This window comes from Macrotis lagotis, chromosome 1, assembly GCF_037893015.1.
Source record: "Macrotis lagotis isolate mMagLag1 chromosome 1, bilby.v1.9.chrom.fasta, whole genome shotgun sequence".
NCBI lineage: Eukaryota > Metazoa > Chordata > Mammalia > Peramelemorphia > Peramelidae > Macrotis > Macrotis lagotis.
The window spans coordinates 475,998,212-476,017,886 of NC_133658.1; the positions used below are offsets into that span (position 1 = coordinate 475,998,212).

Consider the following 19,675-nt stretch of genomic DNA (forward strand, 5'->3'; position numbering starts at 1 on the left):
GATTAATTCATTTACTTAGTTTAGTCAAGAGATTGCCAAAGCTTAGTTGAGAGATTGCCAAAGCCAAAGATATCAGGATATTTGAATATGGATGTAACTTCTTAAAGTGGGCTCTTTTACCTTAAAATATCTCAACAAAATCTTTCCTTCTACTTTATCAAAAGAAATTTTCCACGGAGAAACACCATTGGCTATCAAGTGAATCTCTATGACTCCTTGGATCATAAAATCATGGATATTACTTCAGTCCCTGAGGCAAATTATTAAAGGAGCATAGATTTTAGATTTTTAGATTCCTTTAGATTCCTTGTCATTTTACAGATGGAAAAAAACTGATACTAAGTGGCAACTGAGACCAATCAAACAATAGGTCTCCAGACTCCAGATTCAGGTCATTTAACATTAACTATTACCCCACCCAGTCTAAAAATTCCTAATAAATGTGGCAACAAAATAGAGGAAATATTTGGAGCTCAGGAATTTAGAAACAATTGCCTTTTTTGAAGGCCAGAAACTCAAACTAGAAGGAAATTAACTTTCTTGCTGTACAGAGACAGGTAGCAATAGAGTGACTAAAAAATTGGGTCTGGAGTCAGAAAGACCTGAGTTCAAATCCATCTTTAGGTACTCACTAGCTGTGTGACTCTTGGTAAGTCCCTTAACCTTCTTTGTCTCTATTTCCTCAACTATAAAATAGGAATAATTTTTTTCCTCATGGAGTTGTTATGAGATACCCTTCATGCAATTTCTTGCACACTGTAGGAATTAATATAAATGCTTATTTCCTTCTTATAGTTCCACAACATTGTTCTAATTCTCATGTATAATTTTTATTCATCCTCCATGAAAGTGCTGAGTTCTCAGTCCTCATCTAGAAGCAATTCTTAATTCTTTACTAATACTTACCACCAAGATCATAAATGAGAGGGAAAGGGGAAAGGTCAAATGCAGTAATCACATCTCTCCCATTAATACTCCAAATCTCATGCAGGCCATGCATGAATTTTGCCAGCTCTTCCTCTGATCTAGTAGGTGAAATAATGTCACATGTTATGTGTTATATCACACAGTATGAAGTAGTGGATAGAGAGTCAACCTTGGAGTCAGAAAAAAATCAAATACTCTTTATATCATAGTGAAAAGTGATTAAAGGTAATCCCAACTAATGTCCTCTTTAAAAATGGGATATGAGTAATGAATTGGATTTTACAAAGATTAGGAAATAAACCTTAATCATTTTTTCTAAAACTTCTTTTCATAGTCTTATTAGATCTTGTATAACTTTCTCCTGATGAATTTTATATATTGAAGAGGGTTTATCTCCATTTCATTAAATGACTAAAATATTTCCCTAGACGTTTGATATCAAGGTATCATTCAAACACTGATGATGAACCTATACATCAAAATGAAATTTAAAAATTCATAGATTATTTAGCCCCAAATAAAATATCTAAACTATTTCAGTTGTTTACTTAGATTTTAGACTGTCTTTGTACACTCAAAATGAAGTGATTAGGCATTTCATTGTTATAGATATTAACAATGAAATGAGTTAGGCCACAAATTTGATTTGGGATTGTCTATGAGAAAAGATTCATTTGGAACTTCTCTATTTTAATTAGTATTAATCAGTTTGAAACTTTACATATATTATATAGGGACAATTAAATAAGATAGTTTCTTATAATAGGCCTTTCTAATGGGCCTCAAACTTTAATGTAATGTTCACTACCTATTTACCAGTTATGAAGCTCACTTGCACAACCAAAAAAATTCTGACAGAGATATCTCTATCCTGAGCAAATTCCATGTCTAAGCCTAGAGTGAATGGGATGCCTTGATTCTTTAGAAAATCTGGCAACTTATTTTTGTATCTCTGGAACATTCTCTCTTGTTAAACAAGAGCAGATGACCACGGAGATGCCCTGTGTGCCACTCTATCTGTGACCTCTCCCCTGCCCCTGCTGATATATCATTTTTGACCGATGCCTCATTTTTGGCCCTCAAGAGCAAGGTCTATAAACTAGTGAAATTTTGTAGTTTTCCATGTCTCTTTTGCATCTCAAATCAAGAAGAAGATCTTAGATCTACTTCTCTGGAGGGTACTATGGCCCTTTTTTAATAGGTTGTTTTTTGGAAAGACAATGGGGTTAAGTGACATGCCCAAGGTCACACAGCTAGCTAATTATTAAGTGTCTGAGGCTGGATTTGAACTCAGGTACTCCTGACTCCAGGGCCAGTGCTCTGTCTACTGTGCCACCTAGCTGCCCCTCACTATGACCCTTTAATAAAATGACCCTTGGTTCAGATCTCTGCCTCAATTCCTTTTTTTTTTTGTAGGCTGGGTAATTTTAAACACCACAGGTCTGAATTATATAGGTTTGCCATTGACTTTGCTAAAATTAGTTGGATAATCACAGCTCTCAATTTCATTTTGTGCTTTTATTTCAGCTTATTCTCTCCTATAGTAATTATAATTAAAGAGAACAGATCATTGGGGTGGTTCATTTTACCTGTAGATAGCTTCAAAAAGATCATCTGATGGAATACCAAATGTCCTCATATATTGATTTTTTCCTTCCCTGAGGGGGAAAAGGCTATTATTACTTATGTGTACTTACTGAGCATCAGCCAATTACTAGATGTTCCAGACTCCTGAGTACATATAAAACCTTTCTTAATGAGCTCATAAATACACATGTTCAACAGTAGACTCCCTTAACAAGCAATGTTCTTTAAGTTGAGCCAAGGAAGAAACTCAATATGAGGCCACTAAAAAAGAAAAACGTTGAAAAATATTTTTATGATAAGATAAGATGGATGGAATTGCATGGGAGATAAACTCCAATATTATTTTGAACATTTTTGGCATGTTTACTACTTCTTGTTTAACCCATCATGTGATATTTATGAAAAAAGAGTTACAGATCTCCATTGCTATATATTTTAAGGCTTCTCAAATAATTGTGATATTTGGATGGAAGATGACCACCTTATGACCATCTTATGATCACTTACTCAGTGGAGATCCCTTTGGTTCCACCCTGCCTATGACCTCTCCCCCACCTCTCTTGATATATCATTTTTGGCTGATAACTCATTTTTGGTCCACAAGAGCAAGATCTATAAACCAGTGAGATTCTGTATTTTCCTATGCCTCTTTTGCATATTTGAGATTCCCCGGGAACCAAGGAATTTAGTTATTATTGAAAGAGAATCTTTTAGATAACATTTGCTCTGCCAAATAATTTTAAACATAAAAGATTGAATTGTATTGTCTACAACTTCCCAATATTATATGATAACAAAAAGGTAGTATATTATGAAATATTGTTTGAGAAGACAACATGCTCATAATACCAAGAAAGATTTCTTCAATGTATGAAAAATGATTTCCTTTAAAATTATATGTAGTTAGAAAAGCAAGAATATAAATTAGTAGACACTTTCTTTGGATACCACTTTACAATATTAATAAAGTCTGATATTTTTCCATAGTTTTTATTTCTCTTTCCTTTAGACAACTTGTAAATAAATCTCACAATATTTTCAGTTATGTTGACATGTCTATGTAGATCTCCTTTGTGTATACTTAGTGTAGCTTTTTTGTTCTTTTTAATGCCATTTATATACCCTCTATAAGCAAATTTGGATTGGTGAATTTAGAATTCAAGTGTCGTGGATCTACTCTCTTTGATGAAGGAACAAAAATTCAACTTAAAGAAAAGTCTTTGCAAATGTTTTCATTTTCTCTTCTTTATTACCTTTCTATTTTTATACTTAAATGCTCTTGGGATAACTTGTTTAGCTAAGTCTTCCTACAAACTCCACTGCTCCTCTCTCTCAATCTCTGTCTCTCTTTCTGTGTCTCTGTCTCTGTCTCTTTCTCTCCCTCTCTCTCTGTCTCTGTGTGTCTCTGTCTCTCTCTCTATCTCTCTGTCTCTCTCTCTCACACACAGAGAGAGAGAGAGAGAGAGAGAGAGAGAGAGAGAGAGAGAGAGAGAGAGAGAGAGAGAGAGAGAGAGAGAGAGAGAGAGAGAGAGAGAGAGAGAGAGAGAGAGAGAGATCAGTGTTCACTTCTCCATAACGCTTTGCATATAAGCTTATATTCTAGTTCGGTGATGTGGTCTTTGACTACCATTTCTTTCTACTTGTCAAATTTTGGCTAATTAAGGGAATTTTTAGTCTCCAAGGCATTTGGGACTCTCATCGCCTTGAGAGTAGAAGAGCTGTTTTGTCTAGAAAGAGAAAAATAAAGATCAGAAGAAAAAGAGCTAGAAGGGAAGTGGTTTAATGTGGTGCAGATTGTTCCTGAAGAAAAAAGATTTCAAGTCTTCATTCCGGAGTTGTGAATTGTCCCAGGCACATGATTTCTCCCTCTCAAGTGCCTTCCTCCCAGATTTCTATAAGTGTATGCACACTCTCCTCCAAGGACATTGCATATACTGAGAAAATGTAGCCCAGGTTTATGGGCAGACAGTGTTATTTTGATCAATCCTGCTTTTGTCTTCTATTGAACAACTGTGATATTTTGATTATTTGGGGTTTGCCTTTTATTGACTTAAGTCACAATCATTACTATTTTACATTCTATTTAAGCAAATGTTATGATTATTATTGTTTTTCATTGTCATTTAGTAAATGATTTGTGTTTAAGAATCAAGAGTTTGAGTACTAAGAAATTATTCTTCCCTTACCAAGAATGCCCCTAGTATTCTCACAGGACTGGAATTATAGACAAGAGGTTGTGACTGAGATCAGTCTCAATCTGGGGGAAAACTCCAAGATTTGCTAGTGTCAAGGCATTTAAGATGACAGAGCCACCTCTGAGAAAACTGAAGTGAGTGAAGATGCCAGGTTTAATAGTATATAGGAAGGTGGTATTGCTTACATCAGTGAACCAGTATCCAGTACCACATCTGGGCCACAATAGTACACCCCTCAAAAAAACTAATAAATGAACATCATTAATATATAGGTTCAGAGGGAAATACAGGCAAGTGAGACAGCTATGGAACAAATATGCTGAATTTATTATATACTTTAAAGACAAGCTATAGGAAATGAAGTTTTACAATTTCATATACAATTCTTGCTCTGTTCTTTTATATTAAAATATTCATAATTGTTAGTGCTTATCCATTTCAAAATTACAAAATTAATTTAAATATATAATCAATTTTAGTGTGTGATATTATTTTGTGCTCCAAATATACTTTACCTACCAAAGCTTTTTTTGAAGGAGATATTTATCATACATAAATATAAGATTGCGACACAGTCTATCAGCCTTTAGACTTTCTCTTTCCTTACACTGGATTCAAAACTCCTGTTTTCCAAAATATTTCTCACCATCCTTACATACTCCTGCCTTTGCTTTGAAGTCAGGTAACAATTAAGTATATATAATTTTGATTTAATATTGTGGGTTTTATAAACTTCTACATAGAAATTCTTTACCTCTTCATTCTCTGCAAAAATATTTGTTGAATACTACTGTTTTCATGGTGAACTTTTTGTAAATATTCCAATGGTATTTATAATATAAGATGACCAAAATATCCATAAAATGATTTTTCTTATCTTTGGGCACACCAAAAATGTTATTCAGTAAATTCCTTTATATACCTCTACATGAAAAGTTGAACTTTATCCTTCAATCTAGCTACAATTTCCTTCTTTTTTTTTTCATTTATAGTGACAATATCAAGATTATTATGATTCAGGCCCTCCAATAATATATCCCTTCATCATGGGACACAGATCACATGTAGAATGGCAACTGTTAAAGTTTATGAATGTCTTAAATTTATTTTCTTACTTTTTTTAGGGTTTTTTTTTTGCAAGGCAATGGTGTTAAGTGACTTACCCAAGGCCACACAGCTAGGTAATTATTAAGTGTCTGAGGCTGAATTTGAACTCAGGTACTCCTGACTCCAGGGTCGGTGCTCTATCCACTGTGTGACCTAGCTGCCCCATTTTCTTACTTTTATAGTGATCTCTGACCCCTTTTCTACCTCTTCTCTGCTATCACTGCAGAAGAAAAATGCTGTGAGACAATTTATATTTTCATTTGGTTCAATATGACAATAACCATAGAATCAATCCATCACTAAATGGCAAGGTACTTCTATGTGCTTAGGTAATCTGGTCTTCAGATAAGACTTCATCTTTTACCAGGACTATAACTGAAATTTTTCCAGTATAACAGAATCCCAGATAATATGCATAACTTTTGAGAACCCATGCCTCACTTCCATTCCATGATGAGACATATAACTAAGATTTCCAAAAAAAAAAAAAAACTCTCACATTCAAAAATAACTGATAGAATCAGTCAGAATTAGAGTAACTAGAGTATTTAAGGTTTGAGAAATGCTTTACATATGTTATCTTATTTGGTCCTCACAATGACCCTATTATCTCCATTACGTATATGGAAAAAACTAAGGCTGAGAGGTTAAATGATTTGCCCAGGATCACACAGTTAATAAGAGGATGAAGTGGGATATAACCTCAGATTTTCCTAAATCTGAGTCTCATATTCAATTCATTACATAACCTAGGTGCATATATAAAAGTCTTAGAAGTCAGTACATTATTTAGGATCTCCTCTCCCCCCCCCCCATTTTAGATTATCTAAATCATCACTCACCTTCATTGGCATAGCTTTCTAGATATGGACAGGTAACGTGTGTTTCTATAATTAATTCAAGTGCTTGTTCTTCTGGCACTGGTTTATTGAATTCCACCAAGAGAAAGTAAACTATTGTTTTAATTCAACTTCAGGTAAATTTAATAGGTCATGCTTAAAAGAAGCCTAGTAATTTTTTTTTTACTTTTCTAGTGTTGTCATAAAACATGATAGAATAAGCTATCACTATTTGTAAAAAAAAAACAAAACTTGCCTAACTTACCTTATGGCTTCAGTTAAGTGATTCCAGCATGGATAGGTAGTTTTGGACATGTAAAGTAACATATTGTACTGGGATTTAGGACCAGACTTGGTGAGATACAGGGTGGAAAGTTTTGTGTTTTGATAGAAAGCTGAAAAGGAAACACAATTATTACCTTTGTAATCATAAGTATATTGAGTCCATTTATCCCCATTGAGATTTAGATTACCACAAATAACAAGTTGTAAGAAGAGTAGGATAATTTAGCATCAACCAGTATAACCTTGTGAATTTAGTTAGGAAAATCATTCCTGATCAACTTACAAAAAAGAGGGAGTAAATATATAAACAAATATATATAAACAAATATATAAAATATATAAACAATTCAAGAGCTTAATATTTTAATTTTGTAAAAAAAAAATTTAAATGAAATAAGTCACCTCAAAAATAAATAAAATGCTTTATCACAAGGAGGAAAATAACAGAGATTAAAAAATTAAAATTAAGAATAAAATACTTCTAGAGATAGTGTCAGGAGATTAAAAAATTAAAATTACAGTATTGTAATCCAGTATTACAAATACTTCTCTGAATAGTGTCAGCAGTTAGATTCTAATAAATGGTATAAAAATATCTCTAAGACCGAATGTAATTCTTACAGATAGCACAAATCTTCTGGGTAAAAGTATTTCAAGCCCATAAGCTAAACTAAATAAAATCTATATAAAGCAATATGTTATCACAGAAAAAAGCACTGAATTAAGAGTCAGAAACCCTGGAATCTAACTCCCTCTATATAAATTTAAATCCAGCTAAACTTTCTTAACATCAGAGTGTATATGAGATTAGGTAGAGGAAAAAAAGCATATCCCATTGCTTGCATGTGGCCCACAAACCTCCTGAGTGTTACCCAAATCAAAATGTCGTGGAATTATATTTAAAAAAATAAATTAAAATACAATAAAACATTATTTTAATATGTGGTTTTTCTAATTCAATAAACCTACAGAGATTTTTATGTGCATTCCCTTTTCCCTATTTGAGTTTGATATCATTGGATAGATATTATCTGAAATCCTTACAGAATCTAAAATTCCATGGCCCTATCAGGAAAGAGAATTGATAGAATCCTGATGTAAGCTTAAGGGGTGTTGATTTTTCATAGACCATGTCACAGAAAAGAGATGGTATAATGAGTTGTTAAATTAACTATAAAAATGCAGTCTCACTAGATTATCCCTTTGTAAGGTGCAAATTAGACCCTTTGAGGGAAGGGGATAAAGAAAGCAAAAAATAAACAGCAACAGGCCACAGTTCTGGGGAACTTGGAAAAGTTCACTGACTTTGGGTAACAGTCAAGCTACATGGAGCTTGCTTAAAGGAAGTTCTGGAGAAGGGGAAACAGCCAGAAGGAAAGGGACTAGAACTCTATTAAGGACTTGGACTAATCAGTGTGATGTGCTACATAGAAGCTATGAGCTAAAATACTCCTAGACCCAAAGGTGGTAATTTTGTATCATATTTCTCTCCAGCATATTCAGCAATTTTTCAGATATATCTGGTTCTTTGTGACCAATGTGGGATTTTCTTTGCAATTTACTTCTCCAGCTCATTTTTCAGATGAAGAAATGGAGGCAAACACGATTAAGTGATTTGCCCAGGGTCACACAACTAGAAAGTGTCTGAGGTAGGATTTGAACTCTGGGAGATGAGTCTTCCTGACTCTAGGCCCAATCCTGTATCCATTGCACCACCTAGCTGCACTCCTTTCTTTTCTATCACTTCTGAATGGGCGATTCAAACATTTTCCTCTGAACACATCTGTTTACCTTTCTTTGTTTACTTTGTCTTTTTAAAAAGTGTTAACCACCACCATTTGTTGTTTTATTGGGATAGAGCTTAAGTGTTTATTGAGATATAGTTACATAGCCTTGATTAAGATGTTGTGCCAAAAGTACTGTCATGGCTGGGGACTTAGAGCTAACAAAAATGATAAAGAGAATTACAGAACCTTTGATATTACTTCTTAGGGCCAAGAAGGAGCATCTATTCTAGAAAATCAATCTGCACAGTAAATCAGTGGATAATTGGAGAGTTTGAAAAATTCTCATCAATATATACTCTCCACTTGCTGTAAGGACCATTTAGGGAGCAAAAAATGTTATAAGCGGGAATCATTAAAGGCCATTATCTATAGCCACTGGACTGAAACATGCCAAAATACAAACAAAATATTAAACTTTGAAAGCAAAGGAGAGAATATTATTTAGACCTTTTAAAAATTGAGCAATGGGGCGGCTAGGTGGCGTAGTGGATAGAGCACTGGCCCTGGAGTCAAGAGTACCTGAGTTCAAATCCAGCCTCAGACACTTAATAATTACCTAGCTGTGTGGCCTTGGGCAAGCCACTTAACCCCATTTGCCTTGCAAAAATCTAAAAAAAAAATGAGCAATGAAATATCTAAGAATTTTAGTGTTGAATATCATCAGTTAGCTAAGCCAACCAAAACAAATCCAAAGATTTTTATGGCCTTCTCAGGTTTGCAGAGCCTCAAGAGCTAAAAAAGGGTATAGAGCAAGCTATGTAAGTGCCTTAGAGTTAGCAAAGACTAGACTAGCAAGTGCCCTTGCTCTGGGGATTAAAAAACAAGGAAAGGAAGATTAATAATAATTTTAGGTAATTTTAGAGCACTTAACAGGCTTGCAAAACAATTTGCATCCAATTTGAATCATCACAGCATCCCTATGAGACAGGACTATGGATATTCTTATTCTCGTTTGTGGTTTGTTTGTTTTTGTTAGTGGTGGTTAGTGGTTGTTTGTAGTCCAATCTTCAAAAGCAAATCAATGGTATTAGGAGGGTGATGTCTTGACTTGTAAGTGAATTCGATTCAAATGAGACAAAGCTGAGCAAAGTCATCTTCAGTCTCTCCTCTAGAGTCATTGGAGTCCAATGGCAAGACATAGTTTAGGATGACTGGAAATGGCTCCAGATACAATGACCTTTTTCAAGATTACTTCAAAAGTGCTTCTAGGGGTGGCTAGGTGGCGCAGTGGATAGAGCACCGGCCCTGGAGTCAGGAGTACCTGAGTTGAAATCCAGTCTCAGACACTTAATAATTACCTAGCTATGTGGCCTTGGGCAAGCCACTTAACCCCATTGCCTTGCAAAAACTAAAAAAAAAAAAAGTGCTTCTAGGTCTAACTCTATTATCCCAATATTAAAGATAAGGAAACCGAAGTTCAAAAAGAATGTGCAATTTGGACATAGTCACATATCTTACAAGAATAAGAAGCAAGATTTTATTCTAAGGTCTTCATTCTTTCCATCACACCATATGATCACCCCATTTCCTTTCTAGTTCTATAATAAGCTATCTATAAAATTGGAACATGATATTAAGAAAATACTTCTCTTAAAATTTGTCACAATACATTGGAAGCCTGGGCTTACAGGATAAACAGAAACCAATTGAACATGAAATAGTTTTATATTATTATCAGACATAGAATTTCAGATATAGAATGGGCCTTGGTGGACTTGTAGTCCAATCCATAGTACCAAAGAATAATCCCAATACAACATGAAAAAAGTAAATATTCAACCTTCATATGAAGAACTCAAATGAGAGGTAACACACCACCTGTCAAACAATACATTCACATGTGGATAGCTTTAAATGTTATCAAATTTTCCTATACATAAATCTTAAAGTGACCTTTCTGTGACTTCCTCTTTTTCTAGTTCTCTCCTCTATAAAGCAAATCTAGCCCCCTCTTCTACATTGCTCTGAGTCATTTCAGACATGTCCAACTCTTCATGACCCCATTTGGGGTTTTCTTGGCAAAGATACTGATAGATGAGGAAACTGAGGCAAACAGGGACAAGTGATTTGTGCAAGGCCACACAGCTGTTAAGTATCCAAGGTGAGATTTGAATTCAGGTTCTCCTGACTCAAGGGTTGGCACTCTATTCACTGAACCATCTAAATTAGCAAACTTCAAATACTTGAAGAAAATCCCTGATCATATACCCCTGAGTCTCCTATACTCTATGCTAAACATCCCTAGTTCCTTCAGTCATTCCTCTTACAACATGGATTGTATCTCGTTTTTATTTTAGTTGCCCTCCTCTGAGTGAACTTCAGTATATCAAAGTCTTTCCAAATATGTGTCCAACACTCCATATCTTGTCTGATCATGACAGAAAACAGATCTATTATCATTATTTTTATTTCTATAAAAAATATTCATTTCTCAATATATCTTAAGATTCCACTTCTTTTTTTACTGTCATATTACATTGTTGAAACCTTTTTTTTACATTCCACTAAGACACCCAGGATCTTTTTTCAAACTATTATCCAACTACATATCTCCCACATATACTAATTAAGTTGATTTACTTTGAGCACAAGTACAAGATTTTAAATTTAGCCCCATTTAATTTCATCTTATTAGATTCAGTCCAAAATTATAGCCACTCAAGATCTTTTTTAATCATCTCTGTCACTCTATGTCATCTTATCCAAAGCTTCTCCCAGCCTTGTGGCATTGAAAATGTGCAAAGTAGGAAGGCATCTAGGTGGTACAGTGGATAGAATACTGGCCCTGAAGTCAGGAGGACCTGAGTTCAAATCTAGCCTCAGAAACTTAATAATTGCTTAGCTTTGTGACCTTGTACAAGTCACGTAACCACATTGCCTTAAATAAATAAAATTTAAAAAAAAAAAGAAAAAATATGAGAAGAATCTCAACTACATTTTTATCTAATTCACTAATAAAAAAATATTAAAAAACAAAGAGCCAGAAATAGATCCCTCATAATTCCATTGTCAACTTTCTTCAAAGTTGACATTGATCTATTAAAAATAACTTTCAAAGTCTGGCTATCTAACTGACTTTTAATGCATCTCAGAGTTTCCAGTCAATATCTCTCCAATTTTCCATAAGAACAGCAAGAGATTATCTATCAAATGCTCTTCTAGAACCTGGTTTAGTCAAACCTTTAGCATTACTTTGACCTACCAGTTTAGTTAGGAAATAAGATTGGTCCAGTATGATCTATTTTTTGCTGAAACTCATGCTGGTTTTTTACAATCACCACTTCTTTTTCTTTACTATTTTCTTCACTATCTCTTTACTAACAGAATTTTCTCAAGAATTGAAGTCAAATTCACTGGCCTACATTTTGCAAACTCTATTGACCCTTTTTGAAAATCAGAAATTTGGGGAGGCTAGGTGGCGTAGTGGATAAAGCACCAGCCTTGGAGTCAGGAGTACCTGGGTTCAAATCTGACACTTAATAATTACTTAGCTGTGTGGCCTTGGGCAAGCCACTTAACCCCATTTGCCTTGCAAAAACCTAAAAAAAAAAATCAGAAATTTACCAGTCTTCACCCTCAGGTTGCCTTTTCAACTCTTCATGAACTTTAAAATGTTATTGACAAGGGCTCAGCAATCATATCAATTATTTCTTTCAGTACCTGAGGACACAATTCATCTGTCAGATGCCTTAAATTCACCAATGACAATTAGTGTTCTTTTACTATATCCTTATATTAAATGTTATCTTTTTTTTTTAGTTTCAATCTGTAAAACTCTCTGCACCCATGCAGATCAACTAGTTACCTGTAACTTTTAGTCTTCAAGAGTTATCTGTGGACCCCAAGAGACTGTGACCTCCTATTGTCATTCAATTAGTTTGTCATAGATGTAAGTCTCTAACCCTGGCATTCCTGATGCCAAGGTTGTCTCTCTGTTATGCTATCTTTCAGATAATATTAATTCACATTTACATATTGCTTTACAATTTATAAAACACTCTACTAAAGATTATCCTATGAGATACATAATGCAAGAATTCATGGAATTCAGCACAATATTTTATACACATAACTTCAAAGGGTGATCTCTGAAGTTATCCCAAGACACAGCCCTACCAGGTTTGAACCCAGCATTCCTTAATAATTTGGAATTTAAATGAATGAAAATTCAACATAGAGTGTGTAACTGTCCAAGGGAGTTCATCTGTGTCCAAAAATATCTTGGTTCCAGGTCTGTCATTACCATAGAAACAACTCAGTAACTACATGCCCCATTCTTAAACACTATAAATCCACTGTTACTCCTGAGGATCAGATTTCTTCATTCTTCTCTTTTCATCAAGATCTCTCTAAGACTTAAGAATATGTATCAGTTTCCTATTTCACAAGAGATTTTAAATAATCTTGTTATCACCAATATTAAATTTACCTGAACTTCTCTAAGCTCATTATTAGGGGCCCCAAAATTTAAAAAGGTGGCACTCCTCTACTCCACTTCTTTTAAAGCTTTTTTTTATTTTCTCATTATTGCTGATGCTAAAGTGGAAGCAAGATGCCCACCTGCCAGGGATGTAGTAAATGGGATTCTTACTTATGTTTGGCTTAGCAAAAATGACCCTTCCAAATCATAGGATCATAGATACAGGGAAAGAAGAACTTCACAGTCACCTAATCCAATTTCTTAAGGTCATACAGATAGTATCAAAGCATGGGAACCTAAATTCTCTCCTTACAGAGCCTGTGCTCCTTCTATTTTGCTATGCTATTTCCCCAACATTGGGACATTGGGACTTAAAATAACAAAAACATTCCTTTGGGAATCCTACTCCTATTATATTTACCTTTTTCTCTCTTCATTTCTACATTTAGTAGCTTCAGGGTCACACAGATATCAAGTAATTGTTCCATTCCTTGGGAATTGGTACCTAAGCGTTCAGCAATGACATCAAAGGTCAGGCATCCTTCAGATTCTAAGAGGTCAAACACTCCCAATTCACAGGCAGTGAACATGGCCTCAGGACAAGAAAAGCAAAAAGAAAAAGTTAGGGTGTTTTATTCTTCTGGGGAAAATAGCTAAGGGGACATAAATAGGTTAAGAGATGCAATGTTTTTTCAATGAGCTTAGCATGTAGAGTTGAACATTCTTCTGAAAAATGGTCCCAAAAGGTATGAGGGTCATTAGCTAGTAGAGGAGGGAAGGGGGGGGGGACAGAAATATTAACAATGTCTTATCTCTTATTTACACAGCACTTTTCTTCTTACAACAACCCTATGAGTTAGGTAATAAACTATGGTGATCCTCAGTTTTTAGGTCCTCATTTTTATATCTTCAAATGGGGGTTTTCCCCAACTCCAAATTTAGTGTTTTCTCCACATTTTTGTGTCTAGAACTGATAGCAGGGATGGGAGAGGGTCAAGAAAAGGAGGAAAGTGTATTTGTAATTGGTTTCTAATACAAATCTTTGCAGTGATAAATGCAAAAAAAAAGGTAAAGGGAAACCAGAGGAAGTTAAGTAGCTGAAAGAGTCTTAAGAGTAAAGTTTCTTCAAACCATCTCCCCCCCACCATTTCAACCTGGGTAGCATTTGAACAGTTCTTGAAACCTCCTAGGACAAACCTCCTTTGGTCTCAAGACTACTTTTTACACTTAAAAACTATTTAGCATCCCAGAGTCTCTGTTTGTGTGACTCATTTCTATAAACATTTACTCTATTAAAAATTTAAATACCTTAATGTTATTGTGAAAAAAATTGACCTTGTGAACTCCTAGGGGTCCACACTTTCAGGACAACTGGACAATTTAAAACAAAAGGACACACACACACACACACACACACACACACACACACACACACAGTAGCTCAAGCAGGAGAAAGATACTGGATAGAGAAATTCCTGAAGGACCCTTTATAATTGGAATGAGTTACTGGCAAATGTATTATAGAAAAACCTCCAGGCAATAAAAATTTTTGCCAAAAAGAAATTGCAAAGTCATATATCTGAGTAACATAAGCATATCTTACATATCTTACATTTTAATTTCTTCTTTTGGATGAACTTATTACAAGTTACCAAGGTCTTAACTCTTTTTTTTTTACTATAACTAAGTCATGAATGTTACATTGTGAACCCTTTTAATCCATTTGTGTATCATAGTTTTACCCATCATGATCAACCCAGTAAATTTTGGGAAATGTCATGAAAGTATAGGCTTTATCTCTGACAATGAGAAAGAACATGAACACCTCAGTGTCTGTGCAAACAGGCTAGATTTGATGCTCTCTTTCTGCCTAAGAGAAATGCTGAGTGACACTAAAATCAGTAACTATTTCCAAGGTTCTACAAGAAACAGATTTTAATTTATATTGATCACTTTCTAATTTTAAAAGAATTATAATCAAGAAGCACTGGCAGAATGAATAGAACTAATTTCAGTCAGAAAGACCTGGGTCCAAGTGTCATCTTTGCCATATATTATGTATATGACAAGAGTATGGACGAGTCACTGAACCCAGTGCTACAGGCAATTCTGTAAGGCTATATATGTCATGGAGGGTCTGATCTACATTGGTAGAGGGGGTGAAGGGAAGGGCAGGGAAGGGCAGGAAAGGGCAGGGAAGGGAAGTTATAAGCAGAAAATAGCACATCTCTGCTATTGTTCCCCCCCCCGCCCCACCACCACCCCACCTCATCCCTGAAATGTAGTAAATAACTATGATCACCATTAAAGAATGAGCACTGTTCAACTTCTCCAGTATAATGACAAGATTAACTCACCTACAGTTACAGAACAAAATATTTTCCTCCCAATAACTTGTTACATTATGTTACATTCTTACCTTGGAAACCATGAAGCCATTCATGTACTCATTAAAAAGGTTATAGTCAAGGTCTTCCGTAAAACTCATTTTTTTTTCCTCTCAGAGCTAGGCCATAGTCAGAAAGGTCTTGCTTGTCCTAGTTTAAATGATTGCTTCTAAAAGCCCACTGTCACACTGGGGTTAGTCATAAGCAGATAATTCTGAAGGCTCCATGTACCTTATTAATGGGCACACACTAGCTTTCTTTAAACTAATTTCCAACATTACAGTCATCCTTCCTGTTTCTATGTCCTTTAAGCTATCATCCATATAACCTTGTTACTTCATTAGCAGAATTAATTCCCCTGAGAGAAACTTAGGCAAAGGGAAAAGTTCTTGAAAGCCCAGTCTAAAGATAGAGGAGGTTATCACTGCAGCCAGGATGCCCCCAGGGCCCAGGGATAATAGGGATAAATGAAATCCATTGATAATCTTTCAATTTCATTTTAGCTATTAGTTTCAGTAAACCTTTTTCAGAGGTTCTAATCAGAAGCAGCATTTGACAGATTGGCATCCCTCCTCTCTGACAGGGGAAGATGCCAAATAATGGAGAATGTGCTAACAAGAAAAGAGAACTAGTCAAAATATTGGCAGGGGAAGAGAAGAGAAGAAAGAGAGAGGAAGAAAAGGGTATGGATAAGCAAAATGGCATCATAAGTAACTTCTGATTAAATATATGTTGGTTGCCTTTATGGAGTAAGAAGTATCATCTATCAATAATAAATCAATACTGTACAAAAGAGACAACAGTCAAACATTGCATTCTAAAGATACAGTGTTGGTTGGCTAAAGTCAGGTAAAACCTCTTAGGTCAAAAACCTACTCAGATCTATCCAGGAAATAAATAACAGTAGATTATTCTTCAAAAGCCAAAAAACTAACAGTAACCTTGTAATAAATCCCTTATAAGACAAGAAAAATAAATTCAGCAGACTTTGAAAAAGAAGGCAACACTATTGACTAGGGGATCAGAAAGACTTCCCATAGTAAATGACACCTAGGCTGAGATGTGCAAAGAAGGAGGGGGGGGGGGGGGTAAAGTCCATGCTTTTCAGAAAGCCAAAATAAGAGCATCATGGTGGGAGATGGGTTGTTGAATTAAAGGAATGTAGGCCAGTTTGCCCAGAGCAAAGAATATATTAAGGAGAACAGGGTGAAATTAGTCTATAAAGGGATGATTAGAAAAGACTTTAAAAATAAGGATAAATATTTCATCCAAAAGACAATAGGGAGCCAGAGAAGATTTTTGGGCAAGGCAAAGCACATTATTGGCACCTAGATGTCACAGTGGTTAGAGCACCAGCCCTGGAGTCAGGAAAACCTGAATTCAAATCTGGTCTCAAGTACTTAACTAGCAATATGACCCTTGCTTGGCATGTTCCTTAACCCTGTATACCTCAGTTTCTTCATCTATAAAATGAGCTGGGAAAGTAAAGGTAAACCAAGGAAAGACTGTTGTTAATCATGGTTATAGGAACACAAGATTTAGGACAGGAAGTAAGCTGAGTTTACTTCAGTGATAATCTAGTCCAACTCTATCATTTTACAAATGGGAAAAAAAGAGAGTTTATGAGAAATATAGTGACTTGACCAAGGACATGCAGTAATTAGGATTCAAACACAAGTCTTTTGTCAACAAAACTCTAAATGAGTATAACAAAGACTCAAACACAGTTGATAGTGTCAAACACAGCAAAAAAAGACACATTATTAACCAATTTCTGCATAAAAATAATCTATTTTGTCTTCAATGCACATTTGCTCCTGGTAGTACTTATAAAGCACCTGGGAAAACCTTAACTCTTGTTCACAGAGCAAGTCCTAGAATGGATGATTTCTTCAGGTACAGGCATTCATCCCCAACTATAACTTATGATTCTCCCATTTGATAAGATTGCCTTTCTTAGACAGAAGACCAAGTTAATTCAAAGCATAAATGTTTAATGCCATAACATAGTAATAAAAGTGCTAATACAGCATTTTCTCCATAAACCAAGGTGATCTTTCCCAAAAATACCCACTACTCCAATATTAAGAGTGGATATATGGAGAAAATATGTATGGAGATACACATTCAAAGGTAATACATGTAATCAAGGTGCACACAAAAAAGGGATAATATTGCATGGCCAATGGACATTCCTATATGGACTTGTGGTATGCTTCACATTTTTCCTGATTTTAAATCCCTTAAGACCAAATAATAAATTTTATTGTTGAGTCATTTCAGTCATATATAACTCTATGCAATCCCACTTGGATTCTTCTTGGCAAAGAGACTGAAGTGGTTTTCCATTTCCTGCCCCAGCCCATTTTACAAATGAAGAAACTGAAGCAAATAGGGCTGAGTGACTTGCCCAAGATTACAAAGCTATCAAGTATCAGAGGTCATATTTGAACTCAAATCTGAACAGTCTTTCTAACTTCAAGCCTGGTACTCTATCTAGTGTACCAACTAGTTGCCCCCAAAACTATAAACTATAAAGCAGGTAAAGATTATTTGCCCAGTAACTACAAAATAGCTTTCGAATTTGGGGTTCCCCAGTTTTCAAATCCCAAGTACCTTCTACTCTTCTTTGTAGATAATAACAATAATGTTTGTCCTTTAAAGAAGACCACAACATCAGGGAGGTGATACCATAACAAGCACATGAATTGGATTTGAGTAAGGGGGTGCTGTGCTAAGTCACCAAGCTTACTTTCTCCTCCAGAGCCATCTGGGTCCAGTGGACAGAAATGAATCAGAACAACTGGAGATGGCCCTGGATATGAAGCAATCAGGGTGAAGTGACTTGCCCAAAGTCACACAGCTAGCGTCAAGTGTCTGAGGCCAGATTCAAACTCCCATTCTCCTGAATCCAAGGCCAGAATCTATCCACTTCACCACCTAACTGCCCCTTCATGTAGATAATGTAGATAAGCAGGGGAACAAAAGCAGAGATATAGAATGCCAATCCAGATGTTGATGTAATAAATCAATATCTGAAAGGAACCTTGCCATACTCCTTAGTCATAGTTAGTCATAACTCTTATACTGTGACTTAAAAGGAATGTGATTCTACTTCTAGCTTTCAAAAGAAACGACTACTTAGAATAGAAGGCAGGATGAGGAGGGCTTAAATTGTGAAGAATGTGAAAGATTGTACTGGTGATTGATGATTTGAGAACTGTGAGTATCAGAAAAACAGAGGAAAATTGTGGGGAAAATTGAGAAGAGATTGAAAGAGAAAACAAGATGAAGCAGAAGGGTTCATATGCTAAAGAAGTACATGATCTGAAAGAGATAGAATTGATTTGAAGTAGAAAAAGAAAAGTTTGATGAAGAGTAAGAAAATGACTTGAGCAGAATGACTTAAGGAAGAGAAGGAAGAGTAGAAGTTTAAAGACTCTAGAAGAAGAAGAAGAAGCATGATGAATATGAATAATAAAGAGAAACATGGGAAGACTTGAATTAACTAAGAGTGAAGTAAATAGGATGAGGAAGACAATGATGACAACAATGTAAATGGAAAGAAAAACAACAATAAATTAAATTAATACTATATAACTGTATTAGATGAGCTTAGCCCCCCAAAAATAAAAGAGGAAATAAATTCCTACCAAACTTTGCAAGGGAGAGAAGAAGGGTGGAATATTAGTATAGAACATTGCCTATGCTGTCAGGTTTAGTTGATTTGTTTGTGTGAACTTTGCTGAACTTTTATTCTTTTTTTCTCTTCCTTTATTATTCTTGTTATAAGAGATGGATTTCTTGGAAAGCAATTTGGAATTATGCCCAAAGTACAAACAAATTATGAATACCCTTTGATCCAGTAATACAATTACTAGGTATGCATCCCAAAGAGATTATTAAAAAGTAAAAAATACTTACATGTACCCAAATATTCATAGGAATTCTTTATTGAGGTGGCAAAGAATTGGAAATTGAGGGAACACTTATCATTTTGAGAATGGCTGAACAAGTTGTGGTATATGAATGTAATGGAATACTATTGTGCTATAAGAAATGATGAACAAGTAAATTTCAGAAAAACCTGGAAAGGCTTATATGAATCGATGCAAAGTAAAGTGAACAGAACCAAAAAAAC

The 19,675-nt window shown here is 35.1% G+C and overlaps 1 protein-coding gene across 1 annotated transcript in view; it reads right to left on the minus strand.

The window, feature by feature from the left end:
- The window catches only part of ASMT (acetylserotonin O-methyltransferase), a 32,593-nt gene extending 16,772 nt beyond the window's left edge, over nucleotides 1–15,821 (minus strand). Inside the window, exons 1-5 of the mRNA XM_074231899.1 lie at nucleotides 15,567–15,821; nucleotides 13,569–13,740; nucleotides 6,921–7,050; nucleotides 2,517–2,585; nucleotides 907–1,025 (exon numbers count right to left, since the gene is read on the minus strand). Coding sequence (XP_074088000.1) covers nucleotides 907–1,025; nucleotides 2,517–2,585; nucleotides 6,921–7,050; nucleotides 13,569–13,740; nucleotides 15,567–15,635 — 559 coding nt within the window. The 5' untranslated portion in view covers nucleotides 15,636–15,821. The remainder of the gene's footprint in view (nucleotides 1–906; nucleotides 1,026–2,516; nucleotides 2,586–6,920; nucleotides 7,051–13,568; nucleotides 13,741–15,566) is intronic.
- Between the last annotated feature and the right edge of the window lie 3,854 nt (nucleotides 15,822–19,675).